A 20799-nucleotide genomic window follows, 5' to 3' on the forward strand; every position below is an offset into this window, starting at 1 on the left:
TCCCTCCCCCATTACCTATCCAGGCAGTTGCACTTCCGATCAACTTTACTTCCACAATACCCCCTTGACTCAGCACCCTCCACTTCAGTGTCACCAGCCTAGTTCAAAACCACCATACTTTTCAGCTGGACAATTATGGCAGCCTCCTAAACAATATTCCTACCCTTTTGCTGTTGTAAGAGGGAAAAACCTTCCTAAGGTCCAATTCTAATTATTGAATCATGGCATGTTCCTACATAAAACCTTGAATGGTTTCTACTGCTTATTAAATAAAGTTCAAAGTTCTTAGCATGGCCCTCAAAATCAAGCCTCACTCCACCCCATATATACACCTTGAAGTTGTATTATGTAGCTTTACTATCAACTACAAACTATTCCTGCATTTTTCTGAATTCATTTTCTAATGAATTTCCTTAGCCTAAAATGCCCTTCTTTATCTTTGCCTGTTAAATAATTTTCCTCCTTCAATGTCTAACTCGCAGGCAGTCTCACACTCTAGTTAGTTGTTTATACACGTCCTCACTCATGATGTTTCTTCATTTTTGCATCTGCACAGGCTTTGCTTCCTGCCCTGCATTTAGAAGGGTAGCTAAGCTGAAACCCACTGTCCTCAGGAAGATTTACAGCCTTCACTCTACTGGAAGTATTCTTCACCCCCAACTTACCACCAACCCCAGTACAACCATTGTTTACACCCTCCTACGTTATCCATGGGTACACTTTTTTTCACTACAAGAGAGTTAGCTCCTTGAGGCTACGCATACTTTTTTATTACTCACATAAAGGCTACATTAGTGGTTCAAACAACATCAGCATCACCTGGAACCTTGTTAGAAAGGCAAATTCATGAGCCCCACCCTAGACCTACTGAATGAGAAACTCTGCAGCAGGGCCCAACAATTTGTGTTTTAACAGCCCGCAGGGTGATTCTGATGTACAGTGAAATTTAAGAACCACTGATGGAGAAGAATGCCTTAAACATATGAGACCTCAAGAAAATGTACTTGAATAAACGGCTTACCTTTTCATCATTTAATATTAGATTAGCATATTATTTCCTCAAAACATAAAAATATGAATAATTTATCCATGATCACTTTACCAATATATTAAACCTAACATGTACATTTTGAGGAGCTTTTAAAAATTATAGAAATGATGACAGATAATGACGATCTTTTTATAAAGTTTAGTAACAAGCTAAGCTAAACTATACAGTATATTGTTTTACACTGATAGTTTTAGAATGGCTTAAAATTAAAAAAAAATTTTGATTTTAAGTCGTTCTAAAACTATCAGTGTAAAACAATTTTTTTTAAGTCAAGGGGGATGATAATCACAAAATTCAAGATTGTGGTTACATCTGGGGAAAGGCAGGTGGAGAGGATGGGGAAGGGGCACACAGGGAGATCTGAGTCATTGGTAGCATTTTGGGTCCTGGGATGGGTGGTGAGTTAATAGGTGTTCATTATATTATTGAAATTAATTAATTAATTGGGTTAAGAACTAAGGATTATTAATTCTGTGTGTTCTGAGATTCATAAGCCTTTTTAAAAGAGATTAAGACATGTCACCATTTTATCCCTGTTGTGTGCCATCAAGTCAATTTTGACTCATAACAACCCTGTATGACAGAGTAGAACTGCCCCATAAGGCTTCCTAGGCTGTAATCTTTACAGGAGCAGATTATCGGCTCTTTTCTATCATGGAGCCGCTGGTGGGTTCAAACCACTGACCTTTCAGGTAGCAGCCAAGCACTTAACCACTGCACCACCAGGGCTCCTTCTTCTGTCCCTAGGATTATTCTCAACCATCAGTCGCAACTTCCAATGCTAATTGTACCTGTGTGCGGTTGAATGCCACTCTTGCAAAGACAGCTTGGGATACACTGGCCCTCTTCAGCTCATCTCTGACTTGCTGGTAGATATCTGGAGAGACTTCCACAGACGAGTTGGTTGGCTCTGGCTTAACTGCTCGGGGAATGGGCGGATGGTTCAGGAACTGCTGGTTGATGGCTTGAGGATGCTGGTGAGCCAGGAGCCGGCTAACGGCAATCTGTTGGTTTATCAGATGGGCCATGGCTATTTGTTGCCTGACAAGTTGTGGACTGAGCTGGGGAGAAAGAAGACCAGGGCTTATGATGGGCTGTAATGCGGGCACTTGGTTTCGGATTGGAGTACTGTGGTGGATTTGGCTATGAGGAGACTGTTCGTTGGTTTTCCCCAGGGATGCCAGCTGGTTCATATTTGGTAAATGCATTGGACGCTGGCCCAGAACACAATAGTCTGATAGGTTTTCTCGTTCCACTCTTTCCACTGTTAAGAGATAAAAATGATAAGTCACCATTATTTTAATTGGTATAATTTATTGCTAATATATGTAGTACTGAATTATTATATCTTTTATGTATTGAGATAAACTTTTTTAAAACAAAGTTGAAAGCCCCAGAGTAAAAGTGAGTTATTCCTTCCTGCAAAATGGTATAAGAATAATTTGTAATAGAAGATATAGAAGTAAAAATATTTACCACGTCAGTTTTCTTAAAGTCCTAGAAGTAGGCATTTTACTGGATAGCCAAGACTGAAACAATTAGCTATCACAATTCTAAATCCTCACATATTACCAAGCTGTATCATCTCCCTCATCACCCTCTCTTACAAAAGCAACGGCTATTCTCATCTTCTGTAGTTTGTGGTTAATAATGCAATTCCTGGTTATAACAGAAATGACAAGGATAGAACTCCTACCAAATTAACTGTTACCTTCTAATAAAAATCTCACATAAATACTAGTATGAAGACATGGAAACATTCACAGAAAATGTCTATCACAGTATATCCATCTATCTACTCACGTGCTCTCTTTTTCATAGAAATATTGCTTTAAGAAATGGATACTTTAATGACTGTGATATGCACTAAGAAAAAAATCTTACAAAATTAATCAGATCACCTCAACTTGCAGTTATAAAAGGTTCTCCTCCTCTTCAGGTTATCTACTTTGTTATAGTTTATTACAGATTTAAAGGGTAGCCTTGAAAAGGGGAAGGAGAAGAAAGTGAGTATCATCTATGTCCAAATATACGGCAGATATTTTTCTTCCCCAAAGATTATTTCTTAGAAAAGAGGGAGTCACCTCAGTGACAAATCCTTATCTAAGTCTCATTACTTTACTTTGTAAAACAAGGTTTTGCTTGGAGACAAAAAAAAAAAAAACTCACCACCACATTAGGCAGAAACAACCTTAATCGTTGGTAGTTTTAAATGCTTATATCAGTTTTTAAGAAAAGATTTCACATAGATTTAGTAATTATTTTTTACAATTGCAAATGTTGGATATGATTATGCAAAACTCTATTAAAGTTAACCTTAAAAGGTACTACATTTGGCAATTACATGCTGGAGATCAAATGTATTCACCTATAGGACAAATTTGTTAAAAATAACTGTCCTCTAATTATGTAAACGGTGCTTATAGTTTGGAATACAGTTTATAGTGACAGCATCATACTTGAATCAAAAAGTACTAAATTCAAACAATTTAAGCCGAAGTGACATGTGCTGGAAATGGCGAGATGACACAAAACAGTGGGTTCAGTGATGACAAAGACACTGGTGTGAAATCACGTGAAGAATCTGAATAAAATCAATCAGTGAACTCTAAATGTGGATGTTTCTTCTGAATTAATATTTTATGTAATGCGATTTTTAAAAAGCATATATGGAAGTAATTAATACATTAAAAATATAAGTAAGTATTTGACCATTTTATCTACACATCTAGAAGTTTATATATTCAAAACTAGTCACTGGGAAAATAAGTGAACACCCATATTTTGAGATCACCATATATTCAGACATACACAGTATTTTTTTCTTTTTTCTTAAAGAACTGAATGCTTTCTTAACTTTCCTATGAACTCCCAAATAAGTCAAAAGCTTACTTAAAACTTCTTTAAAGGTTCAATTTCTAGCTTAATCCCTTCAATGTAATTAACTTAGCTATATGTCACCTTTCCTTCACAAGGTTCAAGGTGGACAAATTATTTTAATCTTATCCTCCAAAGGCAAACATTTTTCAATCATCGTATTAATTAAACTTTAAGGTACACGTTCTTATAACCCAACCAAGCAAATGGTTAAAAGCCTTCAGATAAGGTGATCTAGCATAGTTTCCACAGAACAAAAATTATCATTATTATAATTTCCTTCTTCGAAGAAGAGGTAGAGATCATGAACAGCTTTCTGAGCAAAGGTATACTTTATAGGCAGAAACACTTGGCCTGAGGTAGACACTCAATTCACTTTTGTTTGTTTGCTTGCTTTTGAGTTCAGCCAAAATAAAGACAACTTAAATATTAAATTGTGTTTGTTTCCAGGTATTTAAAAAGCCAAAGTTTTAACCATTTTTTTCAAGTTAAAAAACATACAGTCATCGCCTTCTAGGCATGCTCTGACCAAATGCTCATTTTCCAAAATTTCAGTATTTTAATTTGTTGACTATTTAATTATGTTCGAGTGAGCTTAGTTTCTCGAGATGTATATCTAAATCACCACATTAATAAGAAACAGTCTATTCACAAAGGTAGCCTTAATTATACATACAACTCTGCATAAATGTCAGAACATCAGAGCTCAATGAAACCTGTATGAATTGGTACGAAAAGTCAGAATCATGGCAGGCCATATTCTTTTAAAGTTATACATAATAATTCTTTTTTGTATGAGTTCTCAGATCCTCATGAATTCATGTAGTTAAGAACTGGGACCATAAAGGTATCCTTAGAGACATGTCAGTAACACCATGAAGTACTAACTACTACGTAAATCTCAATGAAGGAATTGCAAATGCATATGTCTACATGTCCAGGAAGACAGCAACAGCAAAAGTAGCCAGCTCCAGGCATACCGGGTAGAATAAGAAAAAAGCTGCCTGGTCCACAGGGAGCAGCCACTACCTTGCCCAAGCAATTTTTGCCTTTCCAGTATAATCATTTCTTCAGATTTTTTTCCCTAAGAAAATGAAAATTCTGAAGTTTCACGTGAAATCTCCTAATTTTTACCTGTTGACGATAAATCTCATGTCAAAACACAAGAAAGACCAAACAAAACATTTCTAAAGACGAGATCTAGCCCATAGGCTGCCAATTTTAAGATTTTGTCTGGAGGGCTAACCAAGCCAGCTGCTATCGAGTTGATTCTGACTCACGGTGAGCCCATCCATGTGTGTCCGAGTAGAGCTGCATTCCACAGGGTTTTCAATGGCTAGTTTTTCAGAAGTAGATCGTCAGTTCTTTCTTCTGGGGCACTTCTGGGTGAACTTAAAACTCCAACCTTCTGGTTAGCAGCCAAATGTGTTAACTGTTTGTACCACCCAGGCACTCCCAATAGGACTAAGGACATCTGATAGAGTTTTCAGCCAGTGAGAGCTCTACCAGTAAAAGTCAGGTCCTTTACTCCTAAGGAAGGAAGAAAGTTACCTGACCACTTTAGAAATCCCTCTGAATCAAATGACTTTAAAAATGCTTCAGAATCAAATACTCATCCACTGACCAAGACAGCGCATGATTTCAGGAATCATTTGAACAGATTTTGCCCCTTTTGAAAAACTTTTTTGTTTTTCTGCTACCAATCATGAGCAATCAGAATGCATTGGGCAAATCTGCTGCAAAAGACCTCTTTTAAGTGTTAAAAACCAAAGATGTCACTTTGAATACTAAGATGCGCCTGACCCAAGCCATGATATTTTCAATTACCTCATACGCCTGTGAAAGCTGGACAATAAATAAGGAAGGCCAGAGAAGAACTGATCCCTTTGAATTATGGTGTTGGTGAAGAATACGGAATACACCAAGGACTGCCAGAAGAAAGAACAAATCTATCTTGGAAGCACAGTCAGAATGCTCCCTAAAGCGAGGATGGCGAGACTTGTCTCGTGTATTTAGCACATGTTATCAGGAGGAATCAGTCCCTGGAGAAGGACATCATACTTGGTAAAGTAGAAGGTCAATGAAAAAGAGGAAGACCCTCAAGGAGATGGATTGCCACAGTGGCTACAACAACAGTCTCAAACATGGCAAGGATTGTTAGGATGGCACAAGACTGGGCAATGTTTAGTTTTGTTGTACACAGGGTTGCTACGGCTTGGAACCAAATAGATGGTACCTAACGACAACACCACCACTCATGACCAAGCAATCAGAATGTGCCAGACTCCATCTGAAAATTGAGCCTGGGCATGGGCGTGTGCCTTGCTTCTTTCCTTTCTGCCTTCCTTCCTTCCCTCTCTCTCCCTCCCTTCTTCCTTTCTTCCCTCTCCCTCCCTCCCTTCTTCCTTCCTTCCTTTCTTCCTTTCTTTCTTTCCGTTTCTCTCTTTTCTCTCTGTTCTTATTTTCATAATCAGAAACTAATCACAATGGCTGAAACACAGACTTGGCAGCCTAGTGTTTTTGCTTTTTCACTCTGCGATGGAAAACATCACGTAAAATCTGTCTTAAGTTAAACCAAGACCAAAGTCAACATGTTGGTTCTAAGAACCCATTTTATTCCTGAGATATTCAGCATTGGCGAAAAAATCTTGAAAAAAGTAGAGGATAAAAAGCAATGCTGCCTCTGATCGTAAAAGCAATATTTACATACATAATAGAAAATATTCTAGATGAAGCCAAAATGCTTACTTATTAAAGAGCAGTTAAAAACACAACTGCTTCCAGGGCTTTAAATCAGAGCTGCAATTAATTCACAGTGAACTTGATTCTACTGTTGCAGTGCTCATGGAGGAGAAACTGTGGACTGGGAAGTGCCTGGGAAGGAATGACATCCTGGCTTCAAGTACAAGTATACCAACAGGACGTGGCTTGAGGAACTATCAGGCAAGAGGGGCTGAGACGTTTCTAGGTCAAGTAAGGGAAAGAAGTTCTGAAGTTATTACAGCGTTGTCTTTTGAAATTATACCAGGTATTTATAACTGCCAGGCAGGGATGGATTAACCAGTAAAAGCAAGGTACACATGGGCCTGAGCGTATTTATCTGCTAATCTGTAAGTCACAATTTCACATGGGTTTCACCACATCTCTGGTGGCACAATGGTTAAGAGCTCGGCTGCTAACCAAAAGGTCCACAGTGCAGATCCACCAGTGGCTCCATGGAAACCCTATGGGGCAGTTCTACTCTGTCCTATAGGGTTGTTATGAGTCGGACTTATTGGGTAATCTGTCCCTGCTGCCAGGTTGATTCTGAGGCATTCTAAAGTTTGAGAATCACTGTGCTATATTGTCTTTGTTTTTATGTTGGGTGTTCTTTTTTTTTTTTTTTTTAGATTATATCAAACAGTTATAACTGTCACATTTCCTTTTTTCTCTTATCTTTAAGGAGCCCTGGTGGCACAATGGTTAAGCACTCAGCTGTTAACCAAAAGGTTAGCAGTTCAAACCCACCAGCAGCTCCTTGGGAGAGAAGACCCGGTGATCTGCTCCCGTAAAAATTAAAAACCAAAGAACCAAACCTGTAACCATCAAGTTGATTGCAACTCATAGCGACTCTGTAGGACAGAGTAAAACTGCCCCATAGGGTTTCCAAGGAGCGGATGATGGGTTCAAACTGCTGACCTTTTGGTTAGCAGTCGTAGCTCTTAACCACTGAGCAACCAGGGCTCCACCTGTAAAAATTACAGCCTAGGAAATCCTATGGGGTAGTTCTACTCTGTCCTATAGGGTCCCTATAAGTCGGAATCAGTTCGAAGGCATACAACAGCAACAATCTTTAATGACATTCAGGATCTAATCTTACTGAATATTCATTATCTTACACATGTATCTACACACTTTTTAAAAATTTTTCTCAGTGACTCATTGTACTTTTTACTGATGATCATGTTATATTGTAAAAGAATTGACTGGATCTGGCATTACAAAGCTATATTTAAGTCTAAGCTCTACCTTTTATTAGCTGTGGTATCTTAAGCAAACTGGCGATCCTCTGGACCTCAGTCTTGCCATGGGGAAGATATTATTTAATCACAGAGCTGTAATGTCATATACTGGCTTTAGCAGTAGTTGTAGTAGTGCTTTTGCAAGTTTATTAACACTGCTAGGAAGGTTGATAGTATTTCCAGAACTATGATCCTAGTTTTTTATGCAAACCTTAACACAGATGATCAGTATTATTATGTAAAAGATCTTTGTTAAAGGCCTATTATAAATTTCAGGATATCTGTACAATTATGATGAAGATATTAAGCTTCCCAGACCAAATTTTCCTGATTAGGACATTCTAACCAATGGTTGCTCCTTTCCAAAAGGCCATCTAAAGAACTGCTATCTTTTCTTTTGGTTCAATTAACTATACCATATTGTATCAGTTCACTTTGTAAAATAAATCCCTGAAGTTTAAGGGAATTCATTATCAAAATAGAACTGCATGTCTCTCAGTATATGAAGGAATATGTTGCTATTCAGCCCACACAGGGCTTAACAGTTCATATTCTGACCTTTGAGATAGAAGATGGATGAATAGATGGGGAATAAAATCATGTAATCAAAAAAACTCTTGAAAATAAATTTATAGAAAATGCTACATAATAAGTTTTAAGTTTAAAAAATGAATGTGAATTTTTTTAAATTAAGGAATAAAATACATTTAAATGCATATAATTTACATCAACCAACGTGAAGGCGGCAAGCATTCTACAGTATTTTAAAAAGCAAACGTTTAAAGGCTGGCTTTTATTTTTTATTTTCCAGGGAATGAATAAGTATCAGAAATACCCTAATTTCTAAAAATAATAATTTTTCTCTCTGGTTTATTCTCCGTTAGATTTCATTATTTTTATTGTGTCTATTTTTTTACAGCAGGAACCCTGGTGGCACAACGGTTAAGAACCCTGCCACTGACCAAAAGGTTAGCAGTTGGGCCCATCCACCTGCTCTATGGGAGAAAGACTGGGTGATCTGCTCCCTGTAAAGATTAAAAAAAAAAAAAAAAAAAAACCCCAAAAACCTGTGGCTCCCTGTAAAGATTTTAAAAAAACAAAAACTGTGGTGGTCAAGTCGAGGAGCAATTCTACTGTTAAATGGAGTCACTGTGAGTTGGAATCTACTTGATGGCACCTAAAACAACATTTGCAATAGATGCTATGAAAAGTGGACCTAGTAGAATTTCAGTACTCAAAATATACTCCAGTTACCAAGTTCCTCAAAGTATAGCTTCCTGTGAGGATTTTTGAGCAAGATGAAAAGCACCTGACTGGTACAGATGCCTGCCAATCAGAGCAAGATGGCATAGGATAGGTGGAAGAAGGTGCAAACTGGCATTTTTTTTTAAGGAGTGGGTTCTAAATAGGGATTATCCGTAAAATCAGAAATTGAATTGGTCTTTAAGCAGTCCTCCAGGTTACTTATCTAGCAGCATCTTAAAGAGTAAGGTTGCTAAAATGTTGAAAACAATTCCCTTTCTCAGAATACATGCTTTTGCTTCTCACCTCTTTACCAAGAGTTTGACTTTCCTAAGACATGTTTCTTCACAAAATTCCCCACTACAAGAACAACAGAAGTTCATACAGTGGCTTTAGCAGGTTGTAGTAGTGCTCTTACAAGTTTATTAATACTGCTAAGAAGGCTGATAACATTTCCAGAAGTATGGTCCTAGTTTTTTGTTTTTTGGTTTTTTTTTTATTCAAACCTTAACACAGTTGCTTTTGTGGAATAGATCCTGGGGTTTGTCCATAGTTGTAATGAATGGGAAGCAATGAGTTGGGTAAAAGGCTTTAAAATTTCCAGAATTTCTGGTCTATGGATCTTTCCTTAGGCCATTAAGATGCTTACGCAAATGTAAATGGATTAGCATGAATGAGTGCTAATGGATTCCTTAATAAGATAATGCTCTAGTATTCCCCAGAACCTCTTCTGGAAACCCTGAATAGAAAAATAGAGGTCAAATACAAGGCAAAAAAAGAACACCACAATTTCTCTGTGACTCCTCCAACGTCAGAATGTACTCTGGAAGTGATTCTGCAAAGGTAATACAGGCTTGCCTTTAGCACTCTTGATGAGAAAGTTGCCAGTCAAATGAATAATTTCTAAGCACAGAAAAAAGATATTCCTGAGCATATGATTGCCTTGGATTTTCAAACCTCCACCCCACCTTCCCTGCTCCCAACTCAACCCTAACACCTTGGAGCCCAATTTCAAAGACAATGATCTTGTCTGATACCAAGGAAGTTAGATATCTAGTTCAAGGTCATATAGCTGTCCAAATGTAGGTAATCATTTCAAATATTCAAAATGGTTAGGGTTGCTGGCTTCAGCCTCCTGAAGAGAATAAACACATGGCCAGTGGAAACTTTTTTTTTCTCTGCATAACTCAAAATCAAATTCTCTAGGCCTAAACGCTTCAAAGTATTTCTCAATGGATTTTGTGTAAAGAAAAGTTCCCTTATAAGTGCAGGAATATTCATATCTGTATTGCTAATGGGAACTCTGGTGGCATAGCGGTTAAATGCTACGGCTGCTAACCAAAAGGTAAGCAGTTTGAATCCACCAGGCGCTCCTTGGAAACCCTATCGGGCAGTTCTACTCTGTCCTATAGGGTCACTATGAGTCGGAATCGACTTGACGGCAGTGGGGTTTTTTTTTTTTTGGTATTGCTAATATACCTCTTTCAGAGTGTGTTAATAGTTCAGGTATTACAAAGCCCTACCATTTATATAGTAGCTGAGGCACTAAGCTAAACTCTATACATCCAAAAAAAACCAAACTCGTTGCCGTCAAGTTGATTCTGATGCATAGCAACACTATAGGACAGAGTAGAATTGCCCCATAGGGTTTCCAAGGAGCAGCTGCTGGATTCAAACTGCCGACCTTTGAGTTAGCAGCTGAGCTCTCAACCACTGCGCAACCACGGCACAGTGATTTAATTCTCACAACATTGTATGTATGTATGTATGACATAGGTATTATCATCACCACTTTATAGAAGAAACTTAGAAAAACTAATGTCACAAACCTATAAAAGTAAGAATCAGATTTCAAACCTATGTCTTTAAGGCCCTAAAGCCTGTGTTTTACTGTTTATGCTAAACTTGCCATTTTGGGATATATGATATTAATAGTTTTAGGATTTCGGCCAGGACTGATCATATTTACTACAGGTAAGTCCTGCTTTCTGTGTCCATGTGTGCATGCATGAGCACGTGTGGCACGTACATGCATGTGTAATAAGATCAGCGGATGGCCATTCAGATGGCTTGTCTGGGCGGTGGGGACTCAACCTGATGTTTCCTGGAAGACTGTCTCATGCCACATAGACTGAAAGGCTAGCCAGTTCTAAAAAGTGATGGAGTCACTGATTTCTCAACAGTTGATTTGGCTTCATCACTACAGCAGAATTGCTCACATTTGTTTGATCCATTTTTAATTCATAAAATGAATATTTACTAATCACTATTACGCTTCAGAAACAAAGCCACCCCTAGAGACACAGTACTGAACAATATTAGCTTTGAAAAACTCCATCTATACGTTTGCTGCAGACAACTGAACTGTTTGGTACACAGAGATAGGCCTATTACACTTGCCTATGATGTCTAATGCATTTTTATTTGCCAATAAAAACGCAGTTTCTCTTAATTCCTATTTTGTCAGTTAGCTATTAGCAATTTGTCCTAGTCACCTGTAACACAAATTCATACTGACTGTATTAATCTTCAGGCATCTCCCATTCTGTTATTTCACTTGTAGCAAAAAAAAAAAAACTTTCTCCAGAAATGAGTGTGGTCGGCGAGGACTCCCATCTGACTGATGAAAGACATAAATCACACCACGGAACGCTTTTGCAAGTACTCTTTATAAACTCTGTAAATGTAATGTCTTTCTTTGAAAATAAGTAACCAACAAGAAATAAAACGGGGTATGCACACTCACATAACGTGGTAATAGCCTGAGAACCCAGGGCAATCACAACTAATTCATGTAAGATTGAAATACAGTTGGCCCTCTGTATCCGTGGGTTCTGCATCCACAAATTCAACCAACAGCTGATGGAAAATATTTGGAAAAAAAAAAGGAAAGTTCCAAAAAAGCAAAACTTGAATTTGCCGCGCACGGAGCACTACGCTGAATCCACACAAGTGAAGCAAAGCGTAGGCATACCGTGCTGGAGCCTCCCACCATTTCACAGATTCTCAGTTCCTCTCCGGCACTTGTTGTTTGAGCCCCCAAAGGCTGAGAAAGTATTAAGTGTCACGTGTAAGCATTAACAACTATTTACATGGCATTTACGTTGTATTCAGTATTTTTTAGGGATAATTTAAAGTATACAGGAGGATCAGCATACGTTTTATGCAAATATAATTCCCTTTCATATAAGGGACTTGAGTATCCTTGGATTTTGGTATCCCTGAGGGAGGGGAGAAGGGGGTAGAGGAGCTCCCAGAACCATCCCCTGCAGATATTGAGGGATGACTACATAAGAAATTGGTGATATACAAAATTTTGACCTATAAAAATGGCGAGTTCATGTGGTCCAAGCTAATATTTGACTCCTCTCTCTGAGCTGGCTACAGATAAATGCTAAACCACCCTACTGCAGGTACAAAGTCAGTTAGTTATATAAAAATCCTTTTCTCTTAACACAAACACATACAGACATTTTTGCAGTAGGCAAGACTAATATGCAGTATCTATCAGCTATAAATCCCACACCATAAAAAAAATAAAACTATTACCAAAAGAGTTCACTAAATATACTACAGAAAATATAAGGAGTTTGAAAGAGCTGAAGGGCAAAAGGGGGGAGGGGGGGAGGCTAAGTCTTTTAGGACTACCAAACCTAAAAAATTTTTTTTCTCTCAATTTGTTACAGAAAATTTGTTTCTGGGCTGAGAACTTGCTTGCAAAGTCTCTGCCTACAGCAAGATATTTGGAGCCAACTTGTTAACTCCTAATAAAACAAGACTTGGAAGGAAAATGCTTCCAGCCCCATAAGCTAAGGGCCTACCAGGAGGCACTGTGATAATACCATGTGACTGGTTTTCTTAGGTGTATTTTCCCCTTATTATCAACTTCCTTTTTCCATCATATTAAACTCCACAGAAACATACATATCTACAATAAAGCAACTTGAATCTGGACACCTCTGTCCCTTTGGCAATAAAAGCTCACAGGTCCCATTATGCTCCATGGAAAAAGTGAGCCTTATCCACCTTTAGTCCTACTGCAATCTCAAGCCTCTGCACTAGAGACTATTGTCCCTTTAGTTCCAAACTATGCTCTATCACAGTTTTATATCATTGATCACTTCAAATAATCCTGGAACTTTCTGGATAGGCTAAAGCTACTTATATCTAATAACATCTTTATTTTTGTTCTTTATTTTAATCTGAAACTATGTTTCAGACGGGAATTCAGTATAGAACACAAAAAAAATTCCCGTTTCAGAAAAATAACACTACTGTTTAGAAGCATTCAACTTTTGTCAGATGGTATGTGTACTAACTCTTTAATTCAACCTCTTGAAGAAAAATTAATTAAGGGAACAATCAATCCACGATTCATTCCTTTCCACTGGTCATTCTCACTGACCATATAGGCCTTATGTTTTAAGCTACTATTTTAAGTAATAAGTCTCAATAAACTAGCTGGATTAACCTCAATGGATGTTTTCTTAGGCTATATAAATGGTCTCCAATTTGTACTTAATAAAGACGTCACTGTCCCTTTGAGTTGACTATTGTTAAATATTTTGCTCAACAATTAATTAATATAAAATGAAAATGATCCTAACAGATTATACATTTACCAAGGGCACGTGTAACATGAATTAAACAAGCAAAGATTTCCTGTAGTTAACTGCTGCCTACTCAATTGAGAGATCAGATAAGCAAATAACATTAGTCACAATATAAATGTGTGCAAAAATATACAACTGTTCTAAGTATATAAAGTTCAAATAAGTTCATCCATCTTAAATTCAATTCTGTTAATATTTTTAAGCACCCACAATGTTCAAGGCCCTATGCTCATGGCCCTGAGGAGGGCATAAAATGGATGAGACTCCCAGATGTCCCTTCAAGGACCTCACGGTCTTACAGGGGGATTAGTCAAGAATCGAAATTACTACAGAACAGAGAACTTAGAAAAGTGACAGCGTGAAAGGCTCAATATTAGGTAGAACTTGTAGCCTGGCTTGTACTCCAGATAACTCTAGATACATGTCCATTGCCTTGGTCAAATACTCCCAGGTCAGAGGGTCTCAAATTCCTGCAAAGGACAGAACAGCCCATCATTAACCAGGCATATAGTTCATCAAGCAACTGTCTCCATTAGGTAGTCGTCATTTTAGTCCTAGTGTCTTACATAGCACTTATACTGAAGAGCTTCAAGCATCTTAAGAATTTAAGTGCTTTTTAGCTTTTAACTTTGTAAATTGTCTCTGAGGATGAGCAGATGATAATCTTTATTTAAACTGATGAAAAAAACAAGATCTGATTTTAATCTGCTAGTCTCCCCAAAATAAGAGGATGTCACCATAATCAGAAAAGGCATTATATAAGCTGGACATTCCCTGGTCTATATACCAAATATCTCATTTCACAGGTCTGTGGATTCTTCATCAGGCACTAGATCTGTTTTTGTTTTATTTCTGTGCAGGACAAATGGAAATCTTAAAGTATGAAAAATCTAAAGCACACTGTTTGAGAAAAACTAAGAACTAAAGGGACCTAGGTCATTAAAAACTCTTTCACTCCAATGAGCCCTCCTGCTGCTCCCTCGTTGTTGCCCGAACAAGGTCCTTCCAGAACCTATTTAAGTATTCTTATCACCAAGTCCCCATCCCAATCATTCTCTCCTTCACTCACAGATATTCATGACACCCCTCCCCTTCACCCTCTTTACCCACCTCCCTATCCCCATCTCCAAAACCTGTCTCCTTATCCATCTCTTTCCTTTCCCCAGGCTCTGAAGAAGATATAGCCATTTCTCTTTCTTTCAAAGAGAAAACTTCATCTGTGCCCCAAATCCCAACCCTCCCTAATTTGTGAACTCTTGTTTATCGCTCTTCTTCCTCTTCAGAGTCTTTGGCCTCCACTGGCTCCATCCTCTTTCCTCCTGACTATTGAGGGGTGAGGGGGGAGGGGATTCCAAGAAGCCTTAATGTGGCAGTTAGCTGCTTTTATATCCTTTCCTCACAAAATTAGAATCTGTTCTCTCTATCTTCTTGCCACTTCCTTCCTCCATACCAGTTGCCACTGAGTCTGTTGTGACCCTCTGCGTGCCAGAGTAGAACCGTGCTCCATACGGTTTTCAAGAACTGATTTTTCAGAAGGAGATTGCCAGGACTTTCTTCCAAGGCAACTCTGGGTGGACTGAACCTCCAACTTTTTAGTTAACAGGCCATGTGTGTTGACCATTTGCACCATCCAGTGACTCCTCTTTCTCTGTAGATGCCTATATTTTCTTTGCTCTCAAACTACAGAGAAACAGGCTCCCTCCATTGTCATTATGGTCTCCTATTTGATAAAGACAAGAGCCTCCAAGTACCTCTTCTCCTCTGCCTCCCCCGTCACCTTTGATAATGGTTCCCCTCTGGTAACTCCTCTTCACAACACCTCACTTTCTCCCTAATCGCATCTTCTTAACCCACAACCCTTCTCTCAAAGCTTCCAGTCCTCTAACCACGCTTCCTTACAGAATGCCCCTTTAGTACAGTTTCAACAATCATGTCCAATAAAGTGACTCAAAAATCTATTCTCTAGTCCTGTCCTTTAGTCGGCCGCTTCCACATCTTGAATGCCTAATGGACATTTCTACATAGTTGCCCAACTATCATTGAAGTATCCACAACTTCCTCTCCATTCATATTGTCCTATGTCTGTCGAAACCATAAAGAGTCACTTAAGCTCAAAACCTTGACTCCTACTTTGACTTCTCTTTCTCTTTTCCATTCACTCTCACCAAACCTTATTGCTCTTTTCCGCTTGCATCTCTTGTATTGGTCACTTCCTATCTTTCCCACTGCTGCCAGCCAAATCCAAGGCCTCACTTCCATATATCATTGAAACAGTGTCTATGTGGCCTACTTCCTTCAGGGTGTACGTGCCACCACCCCTTCCTGACCCACCCTTATATCACCACGTGCACATCATACCTCGTACAGATATAGACTGCTACTAGAAGAATCTTTTTCCCTTGTCGAAAAACCTTCAGTGATCCTTGAAATACCTCAACAGGGCTTTCACAGTCAACTATGGTCTAGCCTCTACTTTTCCAAAGTTCTTTTCCGTTGTTACAACACAAATGCTTCCAATAGCTGGATCCTGATCATTTCTGTTCCTTCACCTATATTTGCTGTCACCACCATCTGCACACCCAGCCAAGCCCTGCCTTTCCTTTTCACAGATCAAAATCTTAGCCATTCGGGGCATCTATTACAACATCATGATAAATGTACCTGCCGTTCTAGACAACAGGACTACCATCCATAATTTTCCAAACACACCATGCTCTGCTGCTCCTCTTGAACTTACAGTTGTCTGAAATGTTCCTTTTTCTCTTTTTTGTTCCTTGCAGAACCCTACTTGTCCTTAAAGGTATAACTCATGTGCTACTTCTCTAGTACCCTCCCCTCCTCAACCCTGACACCCAACGGGTAGAATTTATGGACCTTTCCATGTGCTACCAGGGAAGTAGTTTATACCACAACTATATATTTGCCACAATATATTTACAGGAACACCTCCCCTGCTAGATTGAGGGAAGCACAGTCTTACTGTTTCTGGGTGCTTCTCACTGCTTCTAGCACTGAAGATGGTATATAGTAGAAGTATGCACTAAACATTTGTTTAATTGAAATAATTTATTTTTGTAAATAACTATAATTTTAATAAATAAGTGACTAATTTTCTTGCAAGGAGTGGATGGGTGGATGGACAGATGGACGGATGCATGGACGGATGGATGGATGGATGGGTGGGTGGGTGGATGGATGGATGGGTGGGTGGGTGGATGGATGGATGGACGGACGGATAGATGGATGGACCGCTGGCTGGCTGGCTGGATGGATGGATGCATGAGTGGATGAGTGGAATGAAGGAAGGAACAGAGGGAAGAAGAGAGGGAGGGAGGAATCTAAAAAAGTAGATCATTCTTCCCTTTCCATCCCTTTTTAACATGTATTTAAAATGGCTTTATAAATCATATAAATATGAGCAGATTGTTGTTGGTAGGTGCTGTCGAGTCAATTCCAACTCATAGCAACCCTACAGGACACACAGAGTAGAACTGCCCCATAGGGTTTCCAAGGAGCAACTGGTAGACTTGAACTGCCGACCTTTTGGTTAGCAGCCGAGCTTTTAACCAATATGCCACCAGTTCATTTTAATCTACACACCACATGGCTGACAAACAATTGTTTTTACTTCTTTTGAACAAATTCAGGCCAAAGAAGCAGCTACCAATACAGCCAGAATGAGTTTCTTAAGGGCCAAGCAAGGAGTTAACCCGCATCTGAGTTGAGCACCCAAGGCATTTCCCATGCACCATTCTTCCACCTGCTGATATAACCGATCAGTTTCCAATCATTGGGCCAGGCAGGCTAAGGTGACTGATGCATACTTATTAGTGACTGTTGCAGTGAAAATACACAAAGCTATTCCAAACGTTGGAAGACCAATGAAATGGAAAATGATTGGTTATGGAAGTGATGTTTCTATTTCCATAAATTCAATATTTACACAAAATTTCAAAGGATTTGATGTTGGCATTGCTTTCGACAAGGTACAAGATGGGCAGAGAGCAGATAAATTTCCTTCCCAGAGCACCCTGATTTAGATCCAAAGCTAAAAGCAAATTTCTTTCATGACTCAAAAGAATTAGGTAGACAAAAGTAAGTTACTTTTACCTCATCAGGGTTAAACAACAGCAGAGAAAGGAGTACGGGGACTTGATTAAAGCATTGTCCTGACCACCGACACCACCATGGCTAAGCAGGGGCTGCCTTATGGAACCAGGTCAGTGGAACATTGATTTCTCTATTCAACTCTGAGGCACCACTTTGTAAATGACACAATCATTTTCGGGTACAAGAGGTGCTTTAAATGTGGTAACATTATATCATTTCAGCTATAATGATCATAATTACTTATTTCTTTTAATCACAACCCACTTAACCACTTTAGTACAGAGGACTAGTTCAAGGAGTTTAATTTTCATTCAACATCTAATCTTTGTGTTTACCGAAACCCTTCTTGGGCTTTGTTTACTGTCTGCTTGCTGGCCTGGACGTTTGATCTTGCAAGACTAGATCAGACAGGGTCAGATAAAATACTGATTACTAGAATAAGCCGGTCTTGAGGAAGTTACACTGTAGTACTAGTTTTTAAAATCCTCTTTTCTCCCAGCTTTTTAATATTTTGCAAAATAAACCCAAATAAACAAATGAAATTAAGACAACCAGCAATCAGTGGGTGCTTGTGCAATGATTGAGAAAACGAAAGTGATGGGGATAATTTTGCACTCTGGCCAAAATAGGGGGTTTGGTTAGGGTCACTCATTCTAACGGTATTACTTTATGACACAAATAATTTTATGACATCCACCAGTGTCCCTGTGAACTTTCAATGACCCCTTAATTCTTGAGACCTATTAAATACTTGAGATTGACCTAACCAAATATGATAATTCATTTGGCATGGGGTACCAGATGAAAAACACTTTAGATATAAAATTATTTTCCTTTAACTTATAAATTTTTAATTGGGATACATTTAAAATATACAAGACCGTTTTTTGTCAGGGCATTTTCTAATTCTGATCCCCTGCAAATGCAGATCGCCAGAGAGTATAATTTGTGATGGCATTGTATTCATAATTACCATTTAGTTTCATAAAAATGATAAAACAAGTTCACATTTAAATAGAGTTCATATAAAAGAAGAGTTAGATTTTTTAAAAATAAGCATTTTAATAAAATGTGTACAATTTATTAAAGAAAAACTGATGGGGCAAATCTGTCACAATGGAAGAGAAAACCCATAAGAAAGACTTCTTGAAAACGTATCTTGTAACACACGAACATCACTTCGTTTCTATGGATTATCTTTGTGTCCAACATTAAAAACTCCCAGACATTAAACAACTGTTAATATTGGTGTTTTGTTTTGTTGCTTTTGGATAGAGTATATATGCTTTTCTTGCATTTGGGAGCTTAGGGGCTCTACATCGAAAAATCTAGGCCAGAAGCAATTGTAGTACGAGATGAACAGCAATGGAAACTGCTGTCTAAACCACCCCATCCACCCATTCCATTTTCTTCAGTATCAAAAAATCCTGGGAAGCAGGTTCATGGTTCTGGACCTTAAAACAAGAGTATACAAACTCTGTCTCCCCTTTTACCCGGAATTTACGCTAACGTTAACTCAAATATGTCTGTGTCAACCGTGATTGTCTTTGAAATTAAAGAATAAAGGTAAACAGAATGTGCTTTTCTATGATCACTAGGGAAAATAAAGTTAACATGCTAAGCCAAACCAACTTAGGACTTTTTCAAGAATAAGTGTAAATAGTTTAGCTATAATAACAACAAATTCAAAAAATGCACATTAAAATGTTTACTTCAAAAATTTAGATCTTTCCATTTGTATATACATTTTACATCTGTTTTTAATGATATCAAATTATTGATTGTTCATTTTTCTCATATTTATTTAAGCATTAACTATAGAATTTGCAATCTGATCTTTTTTTTTTTTTCTTCCTTTCGGTAGACTTTTATTTTTGCCAGGTTTTAGTCATATTTACTTTGATCTTTCAGAATATATAATTATTTTACTGTTTATTTATTTCTATGAGAAGAGAAAAAAAATTTGACCTAGGATATCTATATGTGGCAATTTGTAACAGAATCACATAGCTTATATTTAGGAAATCATGGTTTTGATTAAGAAGTAACCATTTAGTTCCCACTGTTTTATTAAAACAGACATTAGCAGGTAATAGGAAACATATTTAACAATGTAGCCTGCATTTCGTTTGGGACATCAGTAAGTTAGCTTGAGATTTTCTTCTATACTAAATATCAGCCACAACACATGTAAACTGGTGATTTGGGGGTGGAAATAAGGGGTTGAGAAGGCAAGGAGGGACATGGTACTCTGACCCCTGGGTTCTCAGGAATATCTCTAAGAGAGAATTCTGGCGTCGCTACCTACTCAATCCAGATTTGCAATTCACTGTTACTGCTGTGGTTGCTGTTAGTTGCCTTGGAGTCTTGGTGACCCCCCCCCCAAACACCACCACCATGTGTACAGAGTAGAAGTGCTCTATAGGGTTTTCAAGGCTGTAACTCTTTGGAAGTTGATCACCAGGCCTGTCTTCTGAGGCACCTCTAAGCAGGTTCAAACTACCAGTCTTTCAGCTAGTATTTGAGTGCTGAACCTCTTGTGCCATCCAGGGAGCCCTGCAACTCATTACTTTTTTTTTTTTTTTTTAAATGGACGGACACAAAAACTTTAAAAACAAAATCACTACTTTCCCACATGAAATGGGTCCTCCTAGATAGGAAATTCCACGGCAACATCTAATCATAACAAAAAGCTTCATCAAATGAAACATGCGTGTATAGGTCCAACACTTCCTTTTTTCCAAGGGTCGAAAGTTAATAAAATACACTCCTCTGGCTGTTTATTTTCTGCACACCATTATACCTGTCATGAATTCTTTGTTTTTCCTCCCACTCCCCTGCTTGGTGAATCAACACCACTTGAACTGTTTTACGGCAGCTTGTATTTACTTCACACATACCTAAC

The 20799-nt window shown here is 38.3% G+C and overlaps 1 protein-coding gene across 2 annotated transcripts in view; it reads right to left on the reverse strand.

The window, feature by feature from the left end:
- Positions 1-20799, reverse strand: part of SATB2 (SATB homeobox 2) — a 199190-nt gene that overhangs the window by 74931 nt on the left and 103460 nt on the right. For both annotated transcript variants that reach the window (XM_049887752.1, XM_049887751.1), the window contains one exon: positions 1843-2315. In XM_049887752.1, the coding sequence (XP_049743709.1) occupies positions 1843-2315 (473 nt within the window). The remainder of the gene's footprint in view (positions 1-1842; positions 2316-20799) is intronic.

This window comes from Elephas maximus, chromosome 6, assembly GCF_024166365.1.
Source record: "Elephas maximus indicus isolate mEleMax1 chromosome 6, mEleMax1 primary haplotype, whole genome shotgun sequence".
Lineage (NCBI taxonomy): Eukaryota > Metazoa > Chordata > Mammalia > Proboscidea > Elephantidae > Elephas > Elephas maximus.